At 37.9% G+C, this 21,842-nt stretch overlaps 1 protein-coding gene across 3 annotated transcripts in view; it reads left to right on the forward strand.

Annotated features, from left to right (window-relative positions):
• The window catches only part of AMMECR1 (AMMECR nuclear protein 1), a 231,784-nt gene that overhangs the window by 166,217 nt on the left and 43,725 nt on the right, over nt 1–21,842 (forward strand). For 2 of the 3 annotated variants that reach the window (XM_072817532.1, XM_072817530.1), the window contains one exon: nt 2,315–2,425. The exons of the other annotated variant lie outside the window; for it this stretch is intronic. In XM_072817532.1, the coding sequence (XP_072673633.1) occupies nt 2,315–2,425 (111 nt within the window). The remainder of the gene's footprint in view (nt 1–2,314; nt 2,426–21,842) is intronic. 3 annotated transcript variants of the gene reach the window in all.

The following is a 21,842-nucleotide window of genomic DNA, read 5'->3' on the forward strand; positions in this document are numbered from 1 at the left end:
TTAATTTGTATTCTTTTTCTATTTACCCTACACGTTTTGAATGTTTGCTTGAATAGGCAGGATTATGGAAGAATGATGTACATATATATTTTAGTGGGATAAATAAGATAACTGAAAGTAAAGCACTTTTTAAAAATTTTTATTTATTTGAGAGAGAGAGAGAACAAGTGGTGGGGAGGGACAGTGGGAGGGAGAGAGAGAGAGGCAGACTCCCCGCTGAGCAGGAAGTGTCATGCAGGGCTCTTTCCCAGGACCCTGGGATCATGACCTGAGCTGAAGGCAGATGCTTAACCGATGGAGCCACCCAGGCAATGGAGCCACCCAGGCACCCAGGTAGAGCACTTTTAAATGACTTTCATCTCTAGAGGTTTTGATGGGAAATTAATTCACTCACACTTTTAGGTTTCTTACTCAAGTCACTGAGGAAGAGAATACACTATTTAGTTCCAGGTCATCAAAAAGCCATCATGGTATTTTAAAGACATTTTAGTATATATATGTTATAGTGTGATTCACTTTGTTCTGAATCTGCCAAGAGACATATTATGGAGATAGGATTTGTATCAGTGCTGTTATGGGAGAAGAGTGGCATCTTACTGTCCACAGAATTGTTGCTGACATTGACTCTTCCAAATTACAAAATGAAAAATAGAGGTGAAATTCATCATTAAAGACAGTAGTATTAACATGAGTTATACGTCTAATTCTTGTCTTCCTAACAATTCTTAGTCAAGAGCAATTAGAGAAATGCTCCAAGTGGAGCATCAGTATCTTGTCTCAAGTTATAAGGTGTTTAGGTTCATATGATGTAGAAGCAGAAAACCTCAAATTTTCCTTTTGCTTTTTATCTTCATAATTTTAATGTAGGTCATCCAACACTTGAATACTAACATTGACAATCATTTGGCCTCATACTTTAGTCATTTTTTTAATGCATCTGGACATTTGTTTCTTGGAAGAAGGCAACTCTTAGCATTGCTCCTAGTTTGTACACATTATTTATTTGGGAACCTGTCTGTCTTTGTGACCACCTGTCAGAATTTGGCATTATTTAAATGTTTGAGATGGGTGATTGAAATAGTTGAACAGGATCTTCTCACCCAACTGCTGAGGACTGACTAGAGAGTACTTTAAATACAGAATGTATTCTCCAACTCAACAGCATATTATTAGAAATACATAACATATGGTATGTCCCCCTAAAATTTAAATTTAAATTTTTAGAAAGCAGAAATGTACTATATTATACCCATAATACTGTGAATACTCACATTAACATGAACCACCCCCAACTCTAGGGTATTTATCTTTTTTACACAATGTGCTAAAATGTGTAAATTAATTTATCTCATACAAACTGACATATAAAGTTGCTTCTAACTAGAATTGTTTCTAGACTCAACCATTAATTGAGGCTGTCACTGGTTTGCTACAGGATCCAAAATACCTACTATGTTAAACTTCATTTAAAACTACAGAACTTTCTTGACGCCATCGTATTTGATGCTTGAGAGATTGCATTTGTTGGCCATACTTTTCCCTAAAAATTATAATAATTTTTGTGGTTTCAGAGTCTTACTTTGTTAATGTTTGCTCTTGCCCTTTACCTTTCCAAACTCTACTTATTTTTCTAGGTCAAGCTGAAGGGAATCAAACCCAATTGAAATTTTCTTCTATCCCTGTGGCTTCATTCATGGCATCTTAGACATAGTTTATAGCACTTATTTTCTTTTGCCTGTGTTGGTTAATCATGAACATGCCTGCCTTCTGTACTGGCTCCTAGAGCACTCTGATGATGTTTTAGGCAATCTTGTATTTCCTGTAGCACCATTCATAATACATAATATTCAGTATTTGTTGAAATTTGGGGGTTGGTTTTTTTTTTTCTAAACTAGACTTAACAAATCAATCAATAACGTGAAGTTTAAATGAGGACTCAAGCTGTTGGGCCATGCTGGTTATGGCTTTGTCCAGGTTGTAGTTATTATTTCATTATATATTAACTGTGGGACTACCTCATCTGTAAAATAGGAATGTTTGTAATAGAATTACTCAGGCTCTTAGGGTTGTTGATGAGGATTAATATAATTTGTTTAAAACATTTATCATGCTGCCTAACATATAGAATACACTCAGTACATTCCAGATATAATTATTGTTAAATGCAGTCCCATTAGGCTAGACTCAGCCCCTTGGGGGCCTGTCATGTAGTCTTTATGTCTCAGGTACCTAACCATGCATATGATAAATATTCAATAAATAACTGTCTTGAGTTGAATTGATGGATTGACCTTATTTTTATCTCCCGTTACAGCCCACTGTTTGTAACATGGAAGATTGGTCGAGACAAAAGATTGCGTGGATGCATAGGTACTTTTTCTGCCATGAACTTGCATTCAGGACTCAGGGAGTACACACTTACCAGGTGAAGACCAATTTTTGTTACCTCTGCTTCTACGTTAAAAGAAAAAAAACTTATGAAACTTGAACCTGATACTTTAACTCCTTTGCTTTACTAAATTGTTAACATTCTTGACTCCTTTCACATCAGATTTTTCCTTCTCTTCAACATTTGCCTTATCCCTGGTAAAATTTTATTGCCACATTTTATCAAAATATAAAATACTGTAATTACATTGTATTTTGCCATAAATGTTTTAAAGTGTCTTCCTTCAAAGGCCAGCTTATTTTGTATAACTTGAAAATGGATGCCCAAAAGTCAATGGCTTACCACAATGTATTATTTCCTTAATAACACTGTGTCTTCTCTGTTAGGCTTTGTAAGAATTGTTGATGTCATCTTACATGTATTGTTGCACTTTTATGTACTCCTGCAATGGAGGGGAGAGCCTAGGAAGAAAGGGATGCCACAGCCTGGCAGTGTTATCATTCACATTCACACTTTACCCAGAATTAATTGTAGCTTACTTATTTTGTTTCGTCTAACACAAGGACAAAGTAATGAATGCCTCATTGCAGTTGTTAAGGCTTTGTTTTTAATTTCCAAACGCACAAAAAGCTATCGAGTATGCCATCTGATTTTTTTTTTTTTTGGTTCAAGTTTAGATTTCTAGCAAATTATGTTCCAGAATTATTTCAAAAGAAGAAAATTCCTTAAATAATAAGCTATTAGTAAAGGAATTTCCTGTTTTTGTTCATATTTCAGGGTGATTATCTGATACAATTTCTATAGTTGTAATATGCACAAGTATCTGTCCAACAACAAATTGGTCCCTGCTGACTGTTGGTACCTGGGGCACATTGCTTAACCTCCAACAGATAAAGTAGTAATTACAGGGTTTTGTTCTATATACTTAGTAGGGATGTTAGGGAGGTGTTAGGGGAATGAAATAATATCCAGTCACTACTTTGCTTCTGGAGTAACATTGCAGAACATTCATTATTTTATTATAGGATTGTATAAATGCAGCTTGTGGTAGCAGTTAATAAAATACTGGTAACTGAGTTTAGTATTCTTTTTTTTGAGTTTAGTATTCTTATATTTGAAGGTACAGCTCACAACTACAGGGTTTTCTTAGCTTACAGTGAAATTGGAAAGAAAAGCAAAGGCTTGGAGGGTCACCCTCACTTTTTATATTTGCACAGGCATTAGAATTGAGTGTTTGGACTTGATTAAGAACATACAGGCAGTAAAAAGATCAAAACACGAATTCTAGAAATGACTTGAACTTGCCAAAGATAGCGTAAATGCTAGTCTAAGCAAGTTAGATTTTTTTTTCCTGACATGAAATACCATGGACTCATTTTGGGACTTTAGCAAATTCTGCCAGAGACTACCTCTTTGGGACAAGTACATACAAAATTACTTTTTTAATATATAATCAAAGGCAATTTATTACACATTTCCTAAAATAAGTTGTTATGAGGAACACTGGCTCCTTGGTTATTGCTTGGAAAAAAAGGATTCTATAGCCAAATAAAATTGGGGAACACTGGTTAAGCAAATTTAAGCAGCTGTGCTCACTGCAGGACTTCTCAGAACCTTTTACGTCAATAGTGTTGTGAGTCTCTGAGTGAGATCTAGAATGCAGCATTTCCCAATTCAACTCTTTTGACCACAGAACCCTTTTATCCTCCCACTCCATTCATTGTCTTAGGCCATTAGTATCCCAAGGAATACATTTTTAGAAATATAAGTCTGTCATAAAATTTCCATTTTTCTTTATAGTTGAAAAGTCCAAGTGGATAGTACAGAAACCCTTTGTACTTTCTAATGAAATTGTGGCAGAAATCCCAGTATCAAATGTTATATACTTTAGAAATCCTTAGTAGTAGTGACTGTAGTAAGAGTTTGGTTTTGTTTAAAGAAAAGATGAAATCTTTACCTACACTGATAAGAAGGGATGAAAATATTCAACTTTTCCGGACTTGTGGATCTGTCTCTTAGGGGTATTACCAGAAGAATTTTAGTATTTTTCTGACAATAATGTGACTCTGAATGAAACATTCAAATAGCTCAGCTTGGAAATTTGCCTGCATTTGTATATATGGTTACCTTCATTGTAATCTATGGTCTTCCTGTTTATTTTTCAACTTTCTTCTCATGTTTTTATACAACTTCCTGAAATGGTGTATGGCACAGTAGATATGTGTGTTCATGTGTGTGTATACACATGTACATACCTTGACTTTTTTTTTAAGATTTTATTTATTTATTCATGAGAGAGACAGAGAGGCAGAGACACAGGCAGAGGGAGAAGCAGGCTCCATACAGGGAGCCCAACGCGGGACTCGATCCTGCGACTCCAGGATCACGCCCTGGGCCGAAGGCAGGAGCTAAACTGCTGAGCACCCAGGGATCCCCCTTGTCTTTTTGCTTCTGTTTGGCTTAATTCCTTTTGCTTATATAGCAATAAGAATGTAGTTATTTGGAAGAGATGAACAAAAGAAAACACATCTTACAATATTACAATTGCTCTTTTTTTCTAGATTCAGCTTAGAGTCAAAACTGTGGAGTCATCTTTAAAAAAGTTGCAGCATAATATCTTTCAGCTAAATAGGAGGCACTTATCATTTCTACAAGGTGCTATTGATGGTATTATTGATAGCTGTCATTTATTAAAACGTGCAAAGTAAAAACTTTGTTGAAACTTCAGAGGAGCTTTATATGCATGCTACTTACAACTCAGGTATTAATGCCACATTTTAAAAATGAGGAAACTGCAGTTTACAGAATTTAAGTAATTTATCCACTTACACATCTAGTAAGTGGTAGAACCAGGATTCAAACCTAGGCCATCTGACTATAAAGTCCAAGCTCTTAATTACAACATTCAAGATAAGACAATGTAAGTTTTTCTGAGAAATTGTGTTTTGCAGATTTGTTGTGAAAATAATGAACTTCAAAGAGAGTTACTATAAATTGTATAAATCATGGATTGATAATTCTTCACAAAATCTAGTTAGGAGTTAAGATTGAAATTTTGGCACGTTATTTAAATTCCAGAAAATCTACAGATAGCATTATGAAAAGTATATAATACAGGGTCGTATAGACTAGTCAGAAGAAAACTGACTTGGATTAGTACTGTACAAAGGGACAATGCTTATTACAAAAATATCCTTCTGTATGTTTTGAAATTGTTTTCTCTGGCCACACATAAATAATGGACTGGACTCTGAGAAGAATACAATTATTTTAAAACATGACGATTGCTGATTATTGAAATTTGTTCTTCAATCTTAAAAGACCATAAACCACAAAATTTACAAATGGAATCAAATGAACATAGAGGTTTAGGGATAAAAGGGAAGTGTATAATTCTTTATATTGATGTGCTACCATCACTACCGTTCATATCCAAAACTTTTTCATCTTTCCTAACTGAAAGTCTGTACCCACTAAACTCCCTATTGTTCCTGGCCCCAGCCCCTGGCAACTATCATTCTACTTACTGTCTCTGAATAGAACTCTTCTACATACCTTATATAAGTGAAATTGTATAGTATTTGTCCTTTTGTTATAGTCTTATTTGGTTTAGCATAGTTCAAGGTTCACCCATGTTGTAGCAAGTGTTAGAATATCCTTCTCTTTTAAAAGGCTGAGGAATATCTCATTGTGTATATCTAGCACATTTTGTTTATCCATTCATCTGTGGACATTTGGGTGACTTCAACCTTTTGGCTATTACAAATAATGATGCTATGAATATGGGCATACACATATCTGGTTGAGGACCCTTTTTTTAAAAAAAAAAGCTAACCATTTTATAGAAGACAATGATCTAGTTTGTTTATGGTCCCTTGATCTCTAAAACCTAAGTCTAAAATTGGCCAGGTCCTTTTTAATGAAATGTCTATCATAGATTAAGTTAATTTATAAACATACAGTTTTAAAGTTAAAACACTTGTCATAGTCAAGTTTATGTTCTCCTAATTGAAACTTTTAGACTGAACTGAAACCTTATAAATAGGCTGATTTCCTCCCAATTGTAAAAATGCATAATTTCTGTGTAGATAGCAGAAAGATTGTGAGAATTATAATGTAGAACTATGAGATAGACTATTCCTTCCTTGTCCTTGGAGACTCTGGGTAAAAGCAGAAAAGCTTAGAGCAAATAAGAAGCAGGATGGAGAGCTCAGAATTATTTATAGAAGTTATCCATGGTGACATGTTCAGGTCCACAAATTACTATATTTATTAGTGGTCAGAGATTCAAAGTAGAAATATTCTTTGTCCCAGGTGAAGAACAATGTCTAGTATTTGCCAAGTTACTTGCATTTATGGCCATTACATGTAAGAAAGCTGAGGCAAACTTATTTCCTTTCTTTTAGTATTTAGAGCATATACTTTTATAGGAAGAGAATCACAACTAACATAGATGAACACAAACATGTCAGACAAAGATTCCTTAAAATTTTGGCCAATATGTTGACCAGCAAAGCATAGGTCTGATTCCTTATATAAATTCAAGTTGGTGGTAATTCTTCTGGAACATATAAGTGAATAATAGAGATGTTCTTATTTTGTAAAACAGAAATGTGGCCTGTCATCAAACTTAAAAGACTATCTTTTCTTCTCATTTACTTTGTTGGACTTAGACCTCTCAGCAGTGAAATAATTATGCAGGTGTGTGGGCAGTGTCTGGAGCTTGATTCTGAACCATGCCACTTTGTTGCATTACTTAATTCTGAGAAATTAGCAATGGAGGTTTGTTCGTTTCTCAAGAACAGGGTGACCACATAAAAGGTGATGTGTTTTGTTTTGGAGTTTGTTTTGTGAATGAGAAGTGTGTGTGTGTGTGTGTGTGTGTGTGTGTGTATCAGAGAGAGATATTGAGATCGACTGTTTCTATGTTACAAATGTTCATTTTCTATTAGGATTTTTGAGCTTTTAGAAAGAGCTGACAGACCTACTTTATTACTTTCAAAGGCCCTGGCTAGATTGGGTTCTTCTGGGTGACTAGATTTGTTGTAAACCAAATTCGCTTTTGTGTTTAGTGTTATCATCTGTCATTTTTCTAAGGCAATATGAGACTAAAACCATTATAAGCAGCATAATTATGTTTTTCCCTCTCAGAGGGGACTATTTTGTGATCATTGTTATTCTTAATTATTTTAGGTAACTGGACTCGGCTCATTGAGAATAATTAGATTAAACAAGCCCCTCACCCAACCTTATTTAATATTAGTGCTCATGGTAGCATCACCCAGATTGATTTTTCTCATAAAAAGAAAAGCTGTACATGAGTCACTTCTAACTATACTATTGTCATGGAGGCTCATTCTGGAGATGCTCAGGCTAGACTACTTTTGGCAAGTGTCTGTGGCAAGACTCCTGGTTAAAATATGCTTTTTGGAAAAATAAATTAGAAGTATCAAAAATTAAGTATGCAAACTTAATTAGCTTAATTTGTCCACATTTTGTTGCCTTTGTACAAAAGGCAGGTTGGCCTGACTTCTAAAATTTGTCAGTTTTAGTGTATAAGTTACCAAATGAGAAATTGTTTCTCAGATTGTGTAAGCATTTAATTTAAGGTGTAGTTTGAAACCTAGATTGTTATATACCCTCTACTAAAAATTATTCATAAGGTAGCACAATTAAATATAATCTGTGGATATCTGGAATCCTCTTTTTAGCCACTAGTTTAATGCACTCTTTCATTGTTCCATGGTTGTGCTAAATGTACAGAGATGTGGCCGAAAAATGGCCAGCAGAATGTGGAAGGAGAAAACTAAAGAGTATGAACCATTCCCAGTATGGGTAATGGCTCCCGAATTATAGAGAATGATCTGAATTCATATAGCACCTACTACTGCAGAAATTAAGTGTAGTGAGAATGTCAGGTTCCAATTCCTTATCATATCTTTCAGATCTTCAGATATCCCATTGGAATCCCCATGTTGCTTTTAGGGCCACAGGCACAATGCCTTTGAGTAGAAAAAGCAGAATAGGCCATCTGTAAAAAGGTGAAGATGTGAGAGAAGCAGAAAATAGGCTTTTGCAATGTCAGAGTTCTTGGTTCTTCCATTTCATAAGAGAGTAAACTACAAAAAATTGACCCTATTCTTTGCCCCTGGGAGGCTGCTATTTCCCCTTTACTCACGTTTAAACAGCTCATCCTGCAAATCCAGTCTAAATTTTCCCTTAAGAATTTATAATATAGTAGGAGAGATAAGAGTAAGTTATATAAATAATTATAGCCCTAGATAGAAGGTGATTTTTGCCAAAGAGTCAGAGGTGGCACTGGATGAACAGATACTGTACATCTGCAATAAAAGTAGAAATACATTTAAAGCAATTAATGAAATTATTTCATTTGGCCCATCCTTTGTCTACTTGGAGTAAAAATAAAAACCACTAAACCATTTTTTTGTTTTGTTTTTATCCATATGGACAAAAAGTCCCAAATCCCAAGGACATGTATAAATTATTAATATCAAAGTACCATATACAAGGTATTGAGTTTTTTGAGAGATTAATATATATTTTGAAGGGAAAAATGAACTTATTATTGAAAAATTAAAACCCCAGAAATAGAGCACATTTAAAAGAGTGTGTGTGGTGAATACACAGGTCACCAAAGACTAACTAGAACCAGTTGAGTTATAGCCTGATGCTTGGCAAATGAAGAAAATTAAAAGTTAATAGTTTAGATTCAATTTCTCTCTTGTCCCATTAAAATGAATTCATATTTTGTTTCAGTATAGTAAATTGATATCTACCTCCTTTCGTCAGAATCATTGCTTGAGACTGTCTCCATTTTTTTTTTCAGATGAAAGACCGAAGTGGTAAAGATAAATTAGAACACAAAATTGTGTGAAATCATTATTATATTAGATGCAGTCTAAAATCATACTGTAGGCATTTAACAATATATTTATTTTTGTCTGAACATTTACAAAATAAATAATGAATCTACTTATAGGTATCTAAAGTATTTGAATCATGAGGACCTGAAAGAACAAGAGAAGAGATTTTGTATCTTAGTGTCCTGGAAGAATAAGATGCTTACACCAATATATGCTCATGGCGATTATTCCTGTCTAGGGTATCATACAAATAATATGTTATTTTTTTTAGATTTTATTTATATATTCATGAGACACACACACACACACACACACACACACACACACACAGGCAGAGACACAGGCAGAGGGAGAAGCAAGCTCCATGCAGGGAGCCCAACACGGACTCCATCCTGAGTCCCCAGGATCATGCCCTGGCCTGAAGGCGGCGCTAAACCACTGAGCCACTGGGGCTGCCCCAAATAATGTGTTAACACTTCTAGGGGACAGTGTTACTAATAATTTTAGTACTTTAAAATAACTGAATATTGAGACATGGTGCAGCAAATAATACTAAATTTTTAGTTCCTATTTTATAAGCATGAGAAAATACTTTTTCAAAGATTTCCTTAAAAGGTAAAGAAACAAAGCCTTCCTCTGTATTCTTTGCCTTCCTTCAAACTTTAAACCACCTCACGTGGATATCCAAAATAGTAGCCTTTGGAAAACTTTCATTTTCATCATTGATAATAATTTTGTGTTCTTTAAAGTCTAAAACACTAGTCAGCCCTCTATCTCATGTTGTAGATATATTTGTTGTAGAAATAACTTCCAGATTTTTTTTTTTTTACATTCTCTCTCACTTTTTACATAAAGATCAAACATTCGATATAAAACTCTTGTCCTAGGGCAGCCCTGGTGGCTCAGCGGTTTAGCTCCGCCTTCAGCCCAGGGCCTGATCCTGGAGACCTGGGATCGAGTCCCACATAGGGCTCCTGCATGGAGCCTGCTTTTCCCTCTGCCTGTGTCTCTGCCTCTCTCTCTCTCTCTCTCTCTCTCTCTCTCTGTGTGTGTGTGTGTGTGTGTGTGTGTCTCTGTCTCTCTCTGTCTCTCTCATGAATAAATAAATAAAATCTTAAAAAAAAGTCTTATCCTAAAGAGAGCTACATTATCTGAGCTGCTGCTTTACAAAAAAAGTTTAAGAACCCATACTATATAATAAAATAGGCATGGACAAATGGAGACTTTTTTTGAAAAGTTCTGTTGGAACAAGAATTTCATGGATGCTGAGAAATTTTAAAGATGGGAAATGGTATTTAGCATATTCTGTTGAGAATGAGGCTCTAGGGGATCCCTGGGTGGCGCAGCGGCTTGGCGCCTGCCTTTGGCCCAGGGCGCGATCCTGGAGACCCGGGATCGAATCCCACGTCGGGCTCCCGGTGCATGGAGCCTGCTTCTCCCTCTGCCTGTGTCTCTGCCTCTCTCTCTCTGTGACTATCATAAATAAATAAATAAATAAAAACTATATTAAAAAAAAGAGAGAATGAGGCTCTAATTATTAGTATCAAATTTGCATTTTCCATGTTTAAAATTTAAAAGTGAAGAAAATATAGTAGAGTCGTGAAGTGTAGCTTTACAATTTGTCTCATGTTCAGAAAGCTCAATTTTATTTCCTTTTTTAAAAGATTTATTTATTTATTCATGAGATACACAGAGAGAGGGAGAGAGAGGCAGAGACACAGGCAGAGGGAGAAGCAGGCTCCATGCAGGGAGCCCGATGTGGGACTCAATCACGGGACTCCAGGACCACGCCCTGGGCCCAAGGCAGGCGCTAAACCACTGAGCCACCCAGGGATTCCCCTCATTTTTATTTCTTTTACACTTTTTACCTCAGCTCACAAAATTATCCTATAAATAAATCTATTGGAAGTATAGGCTTCATCGTTGAAATTAGATCAGCATGACATCACCATTTTTAACCCTCATTTTTTAATTTATACATTGAAATGCCAACTTTTGTGTCCTTCCTAGTGGTGAAAGAAAAGATTAGAAAAAGCCATAAAAATAAATTCGTCAGAAGCTTTGATTAAAGGGATTGCCCAGAACTCAGCTTCCTGTTGCTATACCCAGCGACTTTCAGGACTGCTTTATATATGGTCCACAAAGCTTATTTCAAAGGTTTCAACTATTGCTGCTTCACTGAGAATGGGAGGAAAGTCTCTTTCAAATTGTTCAGGCTGCTGGGTGATGAATGAAGTGCTGAATCACTATATTGTCCACCTGAAACTAATATAACACACCTGTATGTTAACTATGCTGGAATTAAAAGAAAAACGTAAAAAAAAATCCCCACAAACTTCTTTAGGCTGCTTTAAATCAAAGCCATTCTTCTAAGATGACCTTCTGTTGCTCCCTAGCTGAGGGGGATTGATTTGCTCACCTAGGTCTGGAGAAATCTGCTAATCCTTTGAAATGAGTGGAACGGTGTCGCATATAAGAGCAGTAAATAACCACACGTGGCTGGTTAGATCAACACTGCTAATGAGGTCATGGGTTCAGTCCCCATGCGGGCCAGGTCACTTTGTTCAGCTGAACATAGACTGCACCTGCTTCCAAGGGGGCTCAGACAAGAGCGTGCAGATGACTCAGTACCACACCCAAAACTTCAGCCTTGTCTCAGCAATAGGAAACACTCTACATTTGGAAGACCCAATCATGAGATTTCTCCCAAATAGTTCTAAAAATAATTGCCTTGAATCTTAAAAAAAAACATGAGGATATTTTTAAAATTAATTTCTTTTCAAAAGCCCTCTGGAGAGAGCCAACAAGATGTGGGGGAAAAAGCTCCTTGGAGTAGCAAGTGAAAATGCCAACACAGGTTGGGTTTCAGGGGGCCTGGAGATGTTATAGACAAAGGGGGAGATTTCTGGTTGCATCCCTGGCCTCAGAGGAGAATTTGTTCATTTGTTCCTCTCTTGAGTTTCACTTCGAATCAAGAACAGTGGCCAGGAGAGGGAGTCATCTCAGATACCAGTGGGTTTCAGCTCGAAGCCACTCTTTCCAACCTCTGTGGTGAAAGGAGGACTATGTTAAATTCACCAATGTGTGAGGACATATGGTAAAATATACCCGCTCTTTTCAAAAGGCCCTTTTTTAAAAGGCCCCATTGTCAGGTTGTTACCTGTGGTGTCTGGAGATGCTCTGGTGCCTCCTGAATCTGCTTACTAGGGTGTGTGTGTGTGGTCTAAGCATACGTGCGTGCTTCTCACGCTATTTTAATTCCCTCTTCAGAGCTTCATTAGTGCTCAGAGTAGCACACTTACCCCAGTAGCCACACTGGGCATGAACACACCCCTTGGCAAGACTAAACTCTCCTCTTTGACTGTTAATCCTGATGCTTGAGATGAGAAGTCCCCCTGTGTCCCTCCTGTCTTGCCTAGAGTAAAAGACCAAAGTCATTCCAAAAGCTCTGTTTCAATTAGAGTGAAGTTAATGCTTTACAGTGCCATCACCCTCTGTCTGCCCCTGCCTCACCCCTGCCCATCTCCTATTCCCATCCTTCTTGTTTTTTTTTTAAGATTTTACTTATTTTTTAAAAAGATTTTATTTATTTATTTATAAGAGACACAGAGACATGTGCAGAAAGAGAGGCAATCTCCCTGCAGGGAGCCTGATGCGGGACTCGATCCCAGTACCCCGGGATCATGCCCTGAACCAAAGGCAGATGTTCCACCACTGAGCCACCCAGGCATCCCAAGATTTTACTTACTTATTTGAGAGAGAAAAATATCACAAGTAGTGGGGAGGGGGAAAGGGAGAAACAGGCTCCATCTCGGGACCCCAAGATCATGACCTGAGCTGAAGGCAGATGCTTAACCAACTGGACCACCCAGGTACCCCTCCTCCCATCCTTCTTAAGAAGCACACCTTTCCTAACCTCACATTCCAGCCATGCAAAATTATCCACCACTTCCCAAATACATGTCTTTCATGTCTCTCTGGCTCTGAACCATTTTTTCTCTGCCAACCACGTATCTCTCTGTTCCTACCCAGTCAGCTCCTCCCCATCCTTCAAGACACAGCTTGCTCCTTACTTCTGTGAAATTCCCTTGACACTCCCACAGGAAAATTGGCCAATCCCTTTGTCTGCCCAGCACTTTGTTCAGGCCTCTATGACTCCACTTGACACACTGGTTTGTAATGATTAACTTTACACGTTTGTCTCTCCCTTTTGAAATTACCCTCAGCAGTAGTTTACCAAGCCATATCAAGGCAAATGAATAGAAAAAGTGTCATCACTTCGTAGAGCAACTTGATCCAGATAACTATTTCCACTCTCTTCCTTTCTGTCTGCTTCAGTTAGGTCACCTTTGTCACTGTTCCCTGCTGCCACTGTACTTGAGCTATTAGAAGTTTCTGATTCTGACTGGTAGTGAAAGGGATAATTTAATGCCAGTTGGAGTTAGACTGATCCAGGGGACAGGGATCCTAGACTGATCCTGGAGATAGGGATGCTTATCCAGAACACTTTAGAAAGCAAGTTAACATAAGGCTGATCTCTTTGGGATAGGTGCTAGAAGTGATTGAAGAAGCACAATGCGAATTGTTGCTCACCATGGAACCACAGAGTTGGAGGGAATCCTCGCAAGTAACTCCAGTCCAACCCTTAACAGATACTTGAATCTCTCGTAAAATCTCCCAAGAAATGGGCAAGGAGCTTCTATCAGAGTATCTCCATTGACTTGGATCTCACTACTAGTTAAGTAAGCCATTTCCTTTTCAAACACCTCAAAACCCACTGCCACAACTTCAGTTACCACATAGCTTTAGTTGAAGCACCAGAAGTCAAAGATTGCCTATATTTAGCACTTTATAGAAAGCCACATTAACCAGCAGTGGTTAAACTTACCCTCTGAGTAATGTCTGAGCCTTTAGAAATTGAAGAGTAGTAAGATATGTAGCTTTACAACTGACTCCCATCCACCCACCCATAACAACTGTAACTGGCCCCCTATTATTGAAAGCTTTGAAGCTGCTGCTGCCACAGCTTCTCTCACTGCTTACATTAAACTTCTGGAATTGGCTGGGCCAGAGAGTACATAGATTCTGAGAAAGAACTGGTACAAGATCTTTTCATACCATCCAACAATTCATAGTACAAAGTTGGAACCAGAGTGAGAACACAGGTGTTCCGACATTTGCCTGGGACCATCACTACAACTTTCACAACAGAAGACTTCTATAAAAGTAGGAAAACATATTTATATTAGTTTCATGTTAAGAAGCATACCATGCCAAGGCACCCTGTAATAGAATAATCAATTTGTAATGTAGAGTCTCAACACCCAAGTTATCTGCCTTGTATCGAGTTTTTGGCATATTTCCATAAAGTGAAGAATAAATACCCTTTGAGCTATTCGACCAAAACTCCAGGAGTAACATAATCTGTGAGACAAGACCAAAGCAAAACCCAAAGCAAATACATACACCCACACCCACACACACACACACACACACAGATACATACATACACATAAAAATATTTTTCCTATCTTACATTTCTCTTTTCCTCAAACATGGCCTCCAACATACTATTAGTTATATTTACTAATCACAGTAATCACTAATAGCTTCTATTTGTTTGTTTGCGTTGGACCCATCCAAAGTATTTCATGTAAGTTGCCTCATTTCATCGTGTCAGTTATATGTGCTATTGAAGGTATTTCACTTATATGACAGTTAGTGAAAAACAGAGCTTAGGTTAAGGCACTTGCTGAATCACAGCTAATACGTGACCGCACCTGAATTTGAACCTGATTCTATCTGGCTCTGAAGTCTGTGTTCCCAGCCACTGAGTATACTACTCTCTCTCTCTCTCCTATGAAAGCCTCTTATAGCTATTTTTTCTCCTAACTCAGTCGGCATCCCCTGGCCTTCATTCATAGGAAAAATAAACACTGAACAACTCTTTTTTTCATGTGGTGTCTCAGTTACTCGACTCAGCATCCCCAAAATCCCTCACACCTGCACTCCGTAAGCTCCAGTCTTTACTCCACTTCTCCTGGATCCTGTTTCCTTTTAGAATCATGTGACATGCCATTTCCTTCATGTGCCCGTGTTTTTCACAGCTATTATCCTCTTGGTCCAGGTCTGTGTACTGATCCCCTCAGTCCCCTCAGGACAGATCATCTCCTCAGGGCCACCCTCTCAAGCTTTGACTTGCTTTGTGCGGCACCTGCATCTCATCCCAGCAAGTTTACATGGAATACGAGTTCAGCCTTCAGGTTTCCGATTGGGTATAACCTGGCTGAAATCTACTCTGACTTTGGTAGGGGGTTAGGGAAGGCTTCCCCATAAAGGGACTGTAAGTTAAAGCCCTGGCTCTTCTGTTCGAAAAGGGAGAATTTCAGGAGTAAGAAACTAGTCCATTTCTTAGAAATTATAATTAAGGGAACAAATTTCACATAATTTAGATCAAATTTATGGCATTAGTTTTCATTTTTTGCAAGTTGACGTTCCTTGGGGCAACTTACCATAAAACAAGAAACAGCTATATAAATGGAGGACAAATATATCCATGACTGACATTTTTCTTGTAGAGATGAAAAAAGAATCTTAAGAAGGAACTAGATGTATTTGGACATGGATGATGTCTCTTGTACCATACTTAGATGTCTTATAATCAGAAGGTTTTTAAAAAATAATTTAAAAGAAACTATCCAGATTGTGTCTCTTTCTGACTGCATTTGGGATTTGAGGATCTGAGTATCTGAAAAGCAAGGGCGATTTGTTAAATGCATTTTTAAAAATTGTAGGGATCTCTGGGTGGCTCAGTGGTTTAGTGCCTGCCTTCGGCCCAGAGCGTGATCCTAGAGCCCCAGGATCAAGTCCCACATCAGGCTCCCTACGTGGAGCCTGCTTTTCCCTCTGCCTGTGACTCTGCCTCTCTCTTTCTCTCTGTCTCTCTGTCTCTCATGAATAAATAAGTAAAATCTTAAAAAAATTGTATATGGGACTTTTATGGGCACATTATCAACTTTGAGGTAAACTGTAATGAAAACTAGAACCTTAGGCATTGTATCTTGTTTTTGCCCTTGATCCCTTTAAAAACATCTTTATCTGAAACAAATAGCACATCATCAAAAGTCTGTTTTCAGATTAGAGGCATTTTAAAGCCTGACAGGGAAAATACCTTTCCATTTTTTAAAATTCATATATGGCCTGCTAATTATTATAAAAGGAATGGCAGTGTTGCTGGATACATTGTCCATGTCTCATGTCTCCTAATAGGATTTCAAAGAATGTTGCCAGCACATGAAGTCATCATTTCACATATTCAGGTCCCACATTACCAGAGACTCATCATGGCAACAGGGCAAATTAATGATGCCATGAAAGAGAAACCAGCGCAAGGCTAAAGATGCCTCTCCAGGAGTTAGTAACATTTTTAGTTTCTGGGATGTCAGAGAGGCTAACCAGTGCACTTAAGTGTCATTTGTAGACTTGTGGCATAGGCCAGAGAGGTGAGAGGAAAGGGTGATGGGGCCTGATAGAGCAGAAATTCTGCCAACTAGTTAGATGTCCAAGTTGATTGCTGCTGTGCTGTCTCTTGCCTGAGGTGTATCCTGTTTTAAGTTCAAGACCGAGAGAACCTTCCAGAAGGAACGTCTTTGATTTCCAAAGCAAATAACTTTGTAAATGCTCATGGCTCTCCAGCATCACACTGCAGAGTTCTGTTTCCCAAAGGATCCACCCAGGGTTTTCCTCAAACCCCCAGAGTTACTGCTTCTTCCTTTGTGTGCTCATTACACTGTGCTAGTACCTTTGGTACAGCATCTTATTTGTCTTGCCTTGAAGCATCCTTAATTTTGCACGTGATTCTCTCACTTAGGTTGCTTGTCCCTTAAGGACCTAAGCTAAATTTTTTACACCTTTGCATCCCTTAAGTAGCTGTGGGGGATTAGGCATAGATCAAAATAAATATTTGAGTAAGAGTGAGTTCCCTTAGTATACCACAGTAGTTGTTTGCTAGGTGTGTTACTATCACTAAAGAACCAGGAGCCATAGCCTATGCAAGGGAAGTGAGCAATGAAGGTAGCAAGTCTCTGAAAAGGTAAATCAGAGGAAAATAAAATTAATTTGCAGAAGCGATTCACTTTCCTTTTGAGGAACCTGAACATAACCTAAGGTGAGACAAATCTGTGTTTTCTTTTTTTTATTATTTTTTATTTTTTTGTGTTTTATTTTCTATTTATAATCTTAGATCAAGATATTTTTGATGCATGACTTGCCTTATAACTGCATCAGCTGTCATTTGAAACCCCTTCATTCTTATGAGAGGTTTTAGGCAGACAAAATATTTAAGATACAGGGATCCCTGGGTGGCGCAGCGGTTTGACGCCTGCCTTTGGCCCAGGGCGCGATCCTGGAGACCCGGGATCGAATCCCACGTTGGGCTCCCGGTGCATGGAGCCTGCTTCTCCCTCTGCCTATATCTCTGCCTCTCTCTCTCTTTGTGTGACTATCATAAATAAATAAAAATTTAAAAAAATATTTAAGATACACTAGTTGTAGCTGTTAAGGTCTGCTATTATAAAAAATGTAACCATGAAAAGTTTAAAATGGGCTCCCACAGGGGCACCTGGGTGGCTCAGTCCGGTGAGCATCTGATCCCTGGTCTCAGCTCGGGTCCTGATCTTAGGGTTGTGGGATCGAGCTCCGCAACAGGTTCCACCCTCCCTCTGCCCTTCCCCCTCTTCTCTCTCTCTCTCTCTCTCTCTCTCTTTCTCTCTCTCTTTCTCAAGCAGATAAACAAAACTTTTTTAAAAATGTGCTCCCACAGAAAAACTTATACATACTCATTCTACAGATGAGATAAAAGAAAACCAGAAGGAGCCTAAGATCCTGTGTATTGCTTGTAGTGCACAGTTGCAACTTACAAGTATCTGGTGCCATAAGGATGCTTTTTGGAATTTTTTCACGAAGGATACTTTATTCACAATGGCACTGGTGTCCACGTATTTACTTTCTTACTCCTTATAAGAGAGAGATGGCTATTTCTGTGAAGTTTTATAGTTCCTAGTCTTAAAAAGCTCAGATGAGTGGGTGGTGATTTGTCAGAAATGATCCACCTGTGATGGCTGAACACCTTGGGTGAAGGGGGCCCAAAGTTTCAGGTAAGCGATCCCAGATCATGCCTTCATGTTGTGCCATTTATTAATATCTAATTAATTATCCTTAATAATTCTGTTAATGAAACCATGTGGATTATCTGGGTTGACACAGAAATAAACCTTGAATTCAACAAACAAAACAGGACCCCACCCCATTTCCCCAAGGAAGAAGTTTTGGGCTGGGGATTGTGATAGCATTTGGATCATTATATTAACAAGTTTAAAAAAGTCCTTTTGAGGGATGCCTGGGTGGCTCAGTCAGTTGAGTGTCTGTCTTGGGCTTAGATCATGATCTCAGGGTCCTGGGACAGGGCCCTATGTCAGGCACCCTGCTCAGCAGGGAGTCTGCTTCTTGCTCTCCCTCTGCCCCTCCACCTCACTCATGCTTTCTCTCTCTCTTACTCAAATAATAAAATCTTAAAAAAAAAAAAAAGTCCTTTTGAAAAAAAAAAACAAAAAATCCTTTTGAGAGATGTGGCCTCTATCCTAGCCTCAATTATCAACTGTGGGAATATTTGCTCCTGAACAAATTTCCTTCTGAGCTCAACTTTCCTTGTCATTCCCCCAGCCATATACTATGCAGTACCTATCTATGTAATGAATAAACTGTTTGGAGATTAAACAGAATGCTCAACTTTTACAAAGCTCAGTTGCATTGGGGAGAAAAAAAAGTGCTGTTTATATGCATTTAATAGGAATGTGTTAAAAAATAATAGGAATGTGTTAATTTCCACAAAACATCTGGTTTCAAACAAAAGTTGTGAATGTAGGACCTCTGAGGGGGATTAGAGAAGGAGAGGGGATTTACTGTGCTTAACAATTGCCAGTAGTTAGGCCACTTCCAAGTTGTGATTTTGTCAGACTTGGAAATTAAGTGGGATCAAATCTACTGAGCCCTTCAGTAGGAGAAGATCCAGATCCAGCTGCAGTAGGGAGCAGTTACTCATTGAGAACTAAGGCGTTACCCAGTGTCTCCTAGCTTGTCTTCATTAATATGTTTAATATTGCTCTTTTTATATTCTGGGTTTAAAAAAAAGACTGTGGTTTATTGGCTGAACTTGTTCAGCTGAATCTACTGTAAAAGGGCTTTCTTTGTGGCCATTATTTTACTACAGATTTCAGTGTTCTTGCTGTTCTACTTCTTTTCTTTTTTTTTTTTCTACTTCTTTTCTTAAGAAGGTAATTCAAACTTAGAATAGTTACTATAGTTTCAAAGCTTGATTGAAAGATACATTCAGTATTTTCTCTAAATAAGCTGCAATTATAACAACACAGCTGTAGTTAAAGATAGAATTTATTATAAATCCTGACAGTCGTGCTTCTCAATGACATCAGGCTGAAATAAGATCTGTTCAGGTGCATTCGACATTTACTGAGCACATAACTCTGAGCAAGGTACTGTGGTCGGTACTGTGGAGATATAGAGACAATCTATCTGGTCCCTTCGCCCAATGAGTTTGTAGTCTCATAAGAGAGATGGACACGTGCACAAAAGGACACGGAAGAACATAGTGAGTGCTACATCAAATGTATAAACAACACTGCTGGAAGTGAAAGAAATCAGCTCTGGCTGCATATGCTGGGGAAGGTTTTACAGAACAACTCACATTTAAGTGGAATCTCTCTGGACATTTAAGACTCCGTTTCAACATTGAAAAGTTAAGGATGTGCAGAAGGTATGCATTAGGTGTCCAGAAAACTTTCTGAGCCAAATGCGAGGAGACAGAACAGTGCATTCTGTTTGAGGGAGAACTGTAACCCTGTGTGGCTTGAGCTCCAGTGAGGATAGTGGGTGATAAAATGGTAGACCGGGGCCAGGGTCTTTTCTCAAGGCATCAAGTTGGCATTGAAAGATTTTCAGCAGGGTAATAATGTCATTCAGAGAGGACTCTGGCCACTTATATATAGAATAGAATGGCAAGGATAGAAATGAGAGAAGAATTGGCTAATTTTAAATATTCTAAATGAGAGATGCTACAGATGTGAATTAGATTAGTAGCAGGAAGGATGTAAGGAGCCACAGAACAGAGACATGGTAGCACCAGAACAAGAGGAGACTTTGTATGGGGAGTGAGGGTAAGGGACGAATTAAAGACAGGGTCAAAAAAAAAAAAAAAAAAAGACAGGGTCAAAGGTTCCTGTTTCTTTCTTTCTTTCTTTCTTTCTTTCTTTCTTTCTTTCTTTCTTTCTTTCTTTCTTTCTTTCTCTTTCTTTCTTCTTTCTTTCTTTCTTTCTTTCTTTCTTCTTTCTTTCTTTCTTTTTCTTTGTCTTTCTTTCCTTTCTTTTTTTTAAAGGTTCCTGTTTCACGATGGGCAGATGACACTGCTAATCGGCAGCCCAGGAAGAGGCACATGTTTGACACATTGCGTGTAAAAGAGTCATTTTTAACATCAAAGTGATTTTGACCTTAATCTTACAGTCACTGAGTTTCTTTTTAAATTAAGAATTTATTGAACATTGCTTTCTTTCAGGATATAGTAGCGACAGAGATGCCTATGATTGATTGATTGACTTTTTATATGAAATGTGTTTCTGTTCTTTTTTTTTTCTGTTCTTTTTAAAAAAAATATTGTATTTATTCATGAGACACACAGAGAGAGGCAGAAACATAGGTAGGGGGAGAAGCAGGCTCCCCGTGGGGAGCCCGATTTGGGACTCGACCCCAGTTCCCCGGGATCACAACCTGAGCCAAAGGCAGACGTTTAACCACTGAGCCACCCAGGCGCCCCTGAGGAGCCTACAATTTAATATATTATTACATTATATAGTATTTAATATTTTATGTGAAACTGTAGTAAAAACAGTAGAGGAACAAGACCCCTTCTTCTTTTGGCCCATGCCACAAGGCAAAGCTTAGACTGTATATAAAAGATCGTTTTTACAGGGCTACCACTAGCTTGAAGGAACACTGATGTTATAACATTTGGTAAAGTACAGCTGAACCCTCAAAATTCCTCCTTGTAACCAAATATACATTTTGTGAATGAGAAAGCTATAAAGAAATAAATGTTTGTAAACACTGGGCAGTTGTTATGGAATTTAAATATCTGTACTTATTACCTAAGAATGTCTGGGTTTCAAGGCTGAATTAAAATAGATTCCAGGCTTCCTTAAAGGTAAACAGCACATCTGTTGATCTGTCTAAGACAATGGAAACTGACTGAATTTTGTATTATGATACAAGTCAGCATCTTCTCTTCCATCTATTTAGCAATACTTTTGGGTAATCACTTCTCCTTTGGGGAACTTTCCAGATGTTTTGTGAATATGATTCCAATTTAGAAGAGTTGTTTTTATATTGTAGCTGAGCAATGTTCTAACTCTGAAACTCTTACTTAGACTGGGGTAATTCTAGCCAAGGGGTCCTCTGAAATGTGTGTAGGAGTGCCCTGTGATACTTTGGCTTTCCTGACTTGC

Source organism: Canis lupus, chromosome X (assembly GCF_048164855.1).
Source record: "Canis lupus baileyi chromosome X, mCanLup2.hap1, whole genome shotgun sequence".
Classification (NCBI taxonomy): Eukaryota; Metazoa; Chordata; class Mammalia; order Carnivora; family Canidae; genus Canis; species Canis lupus.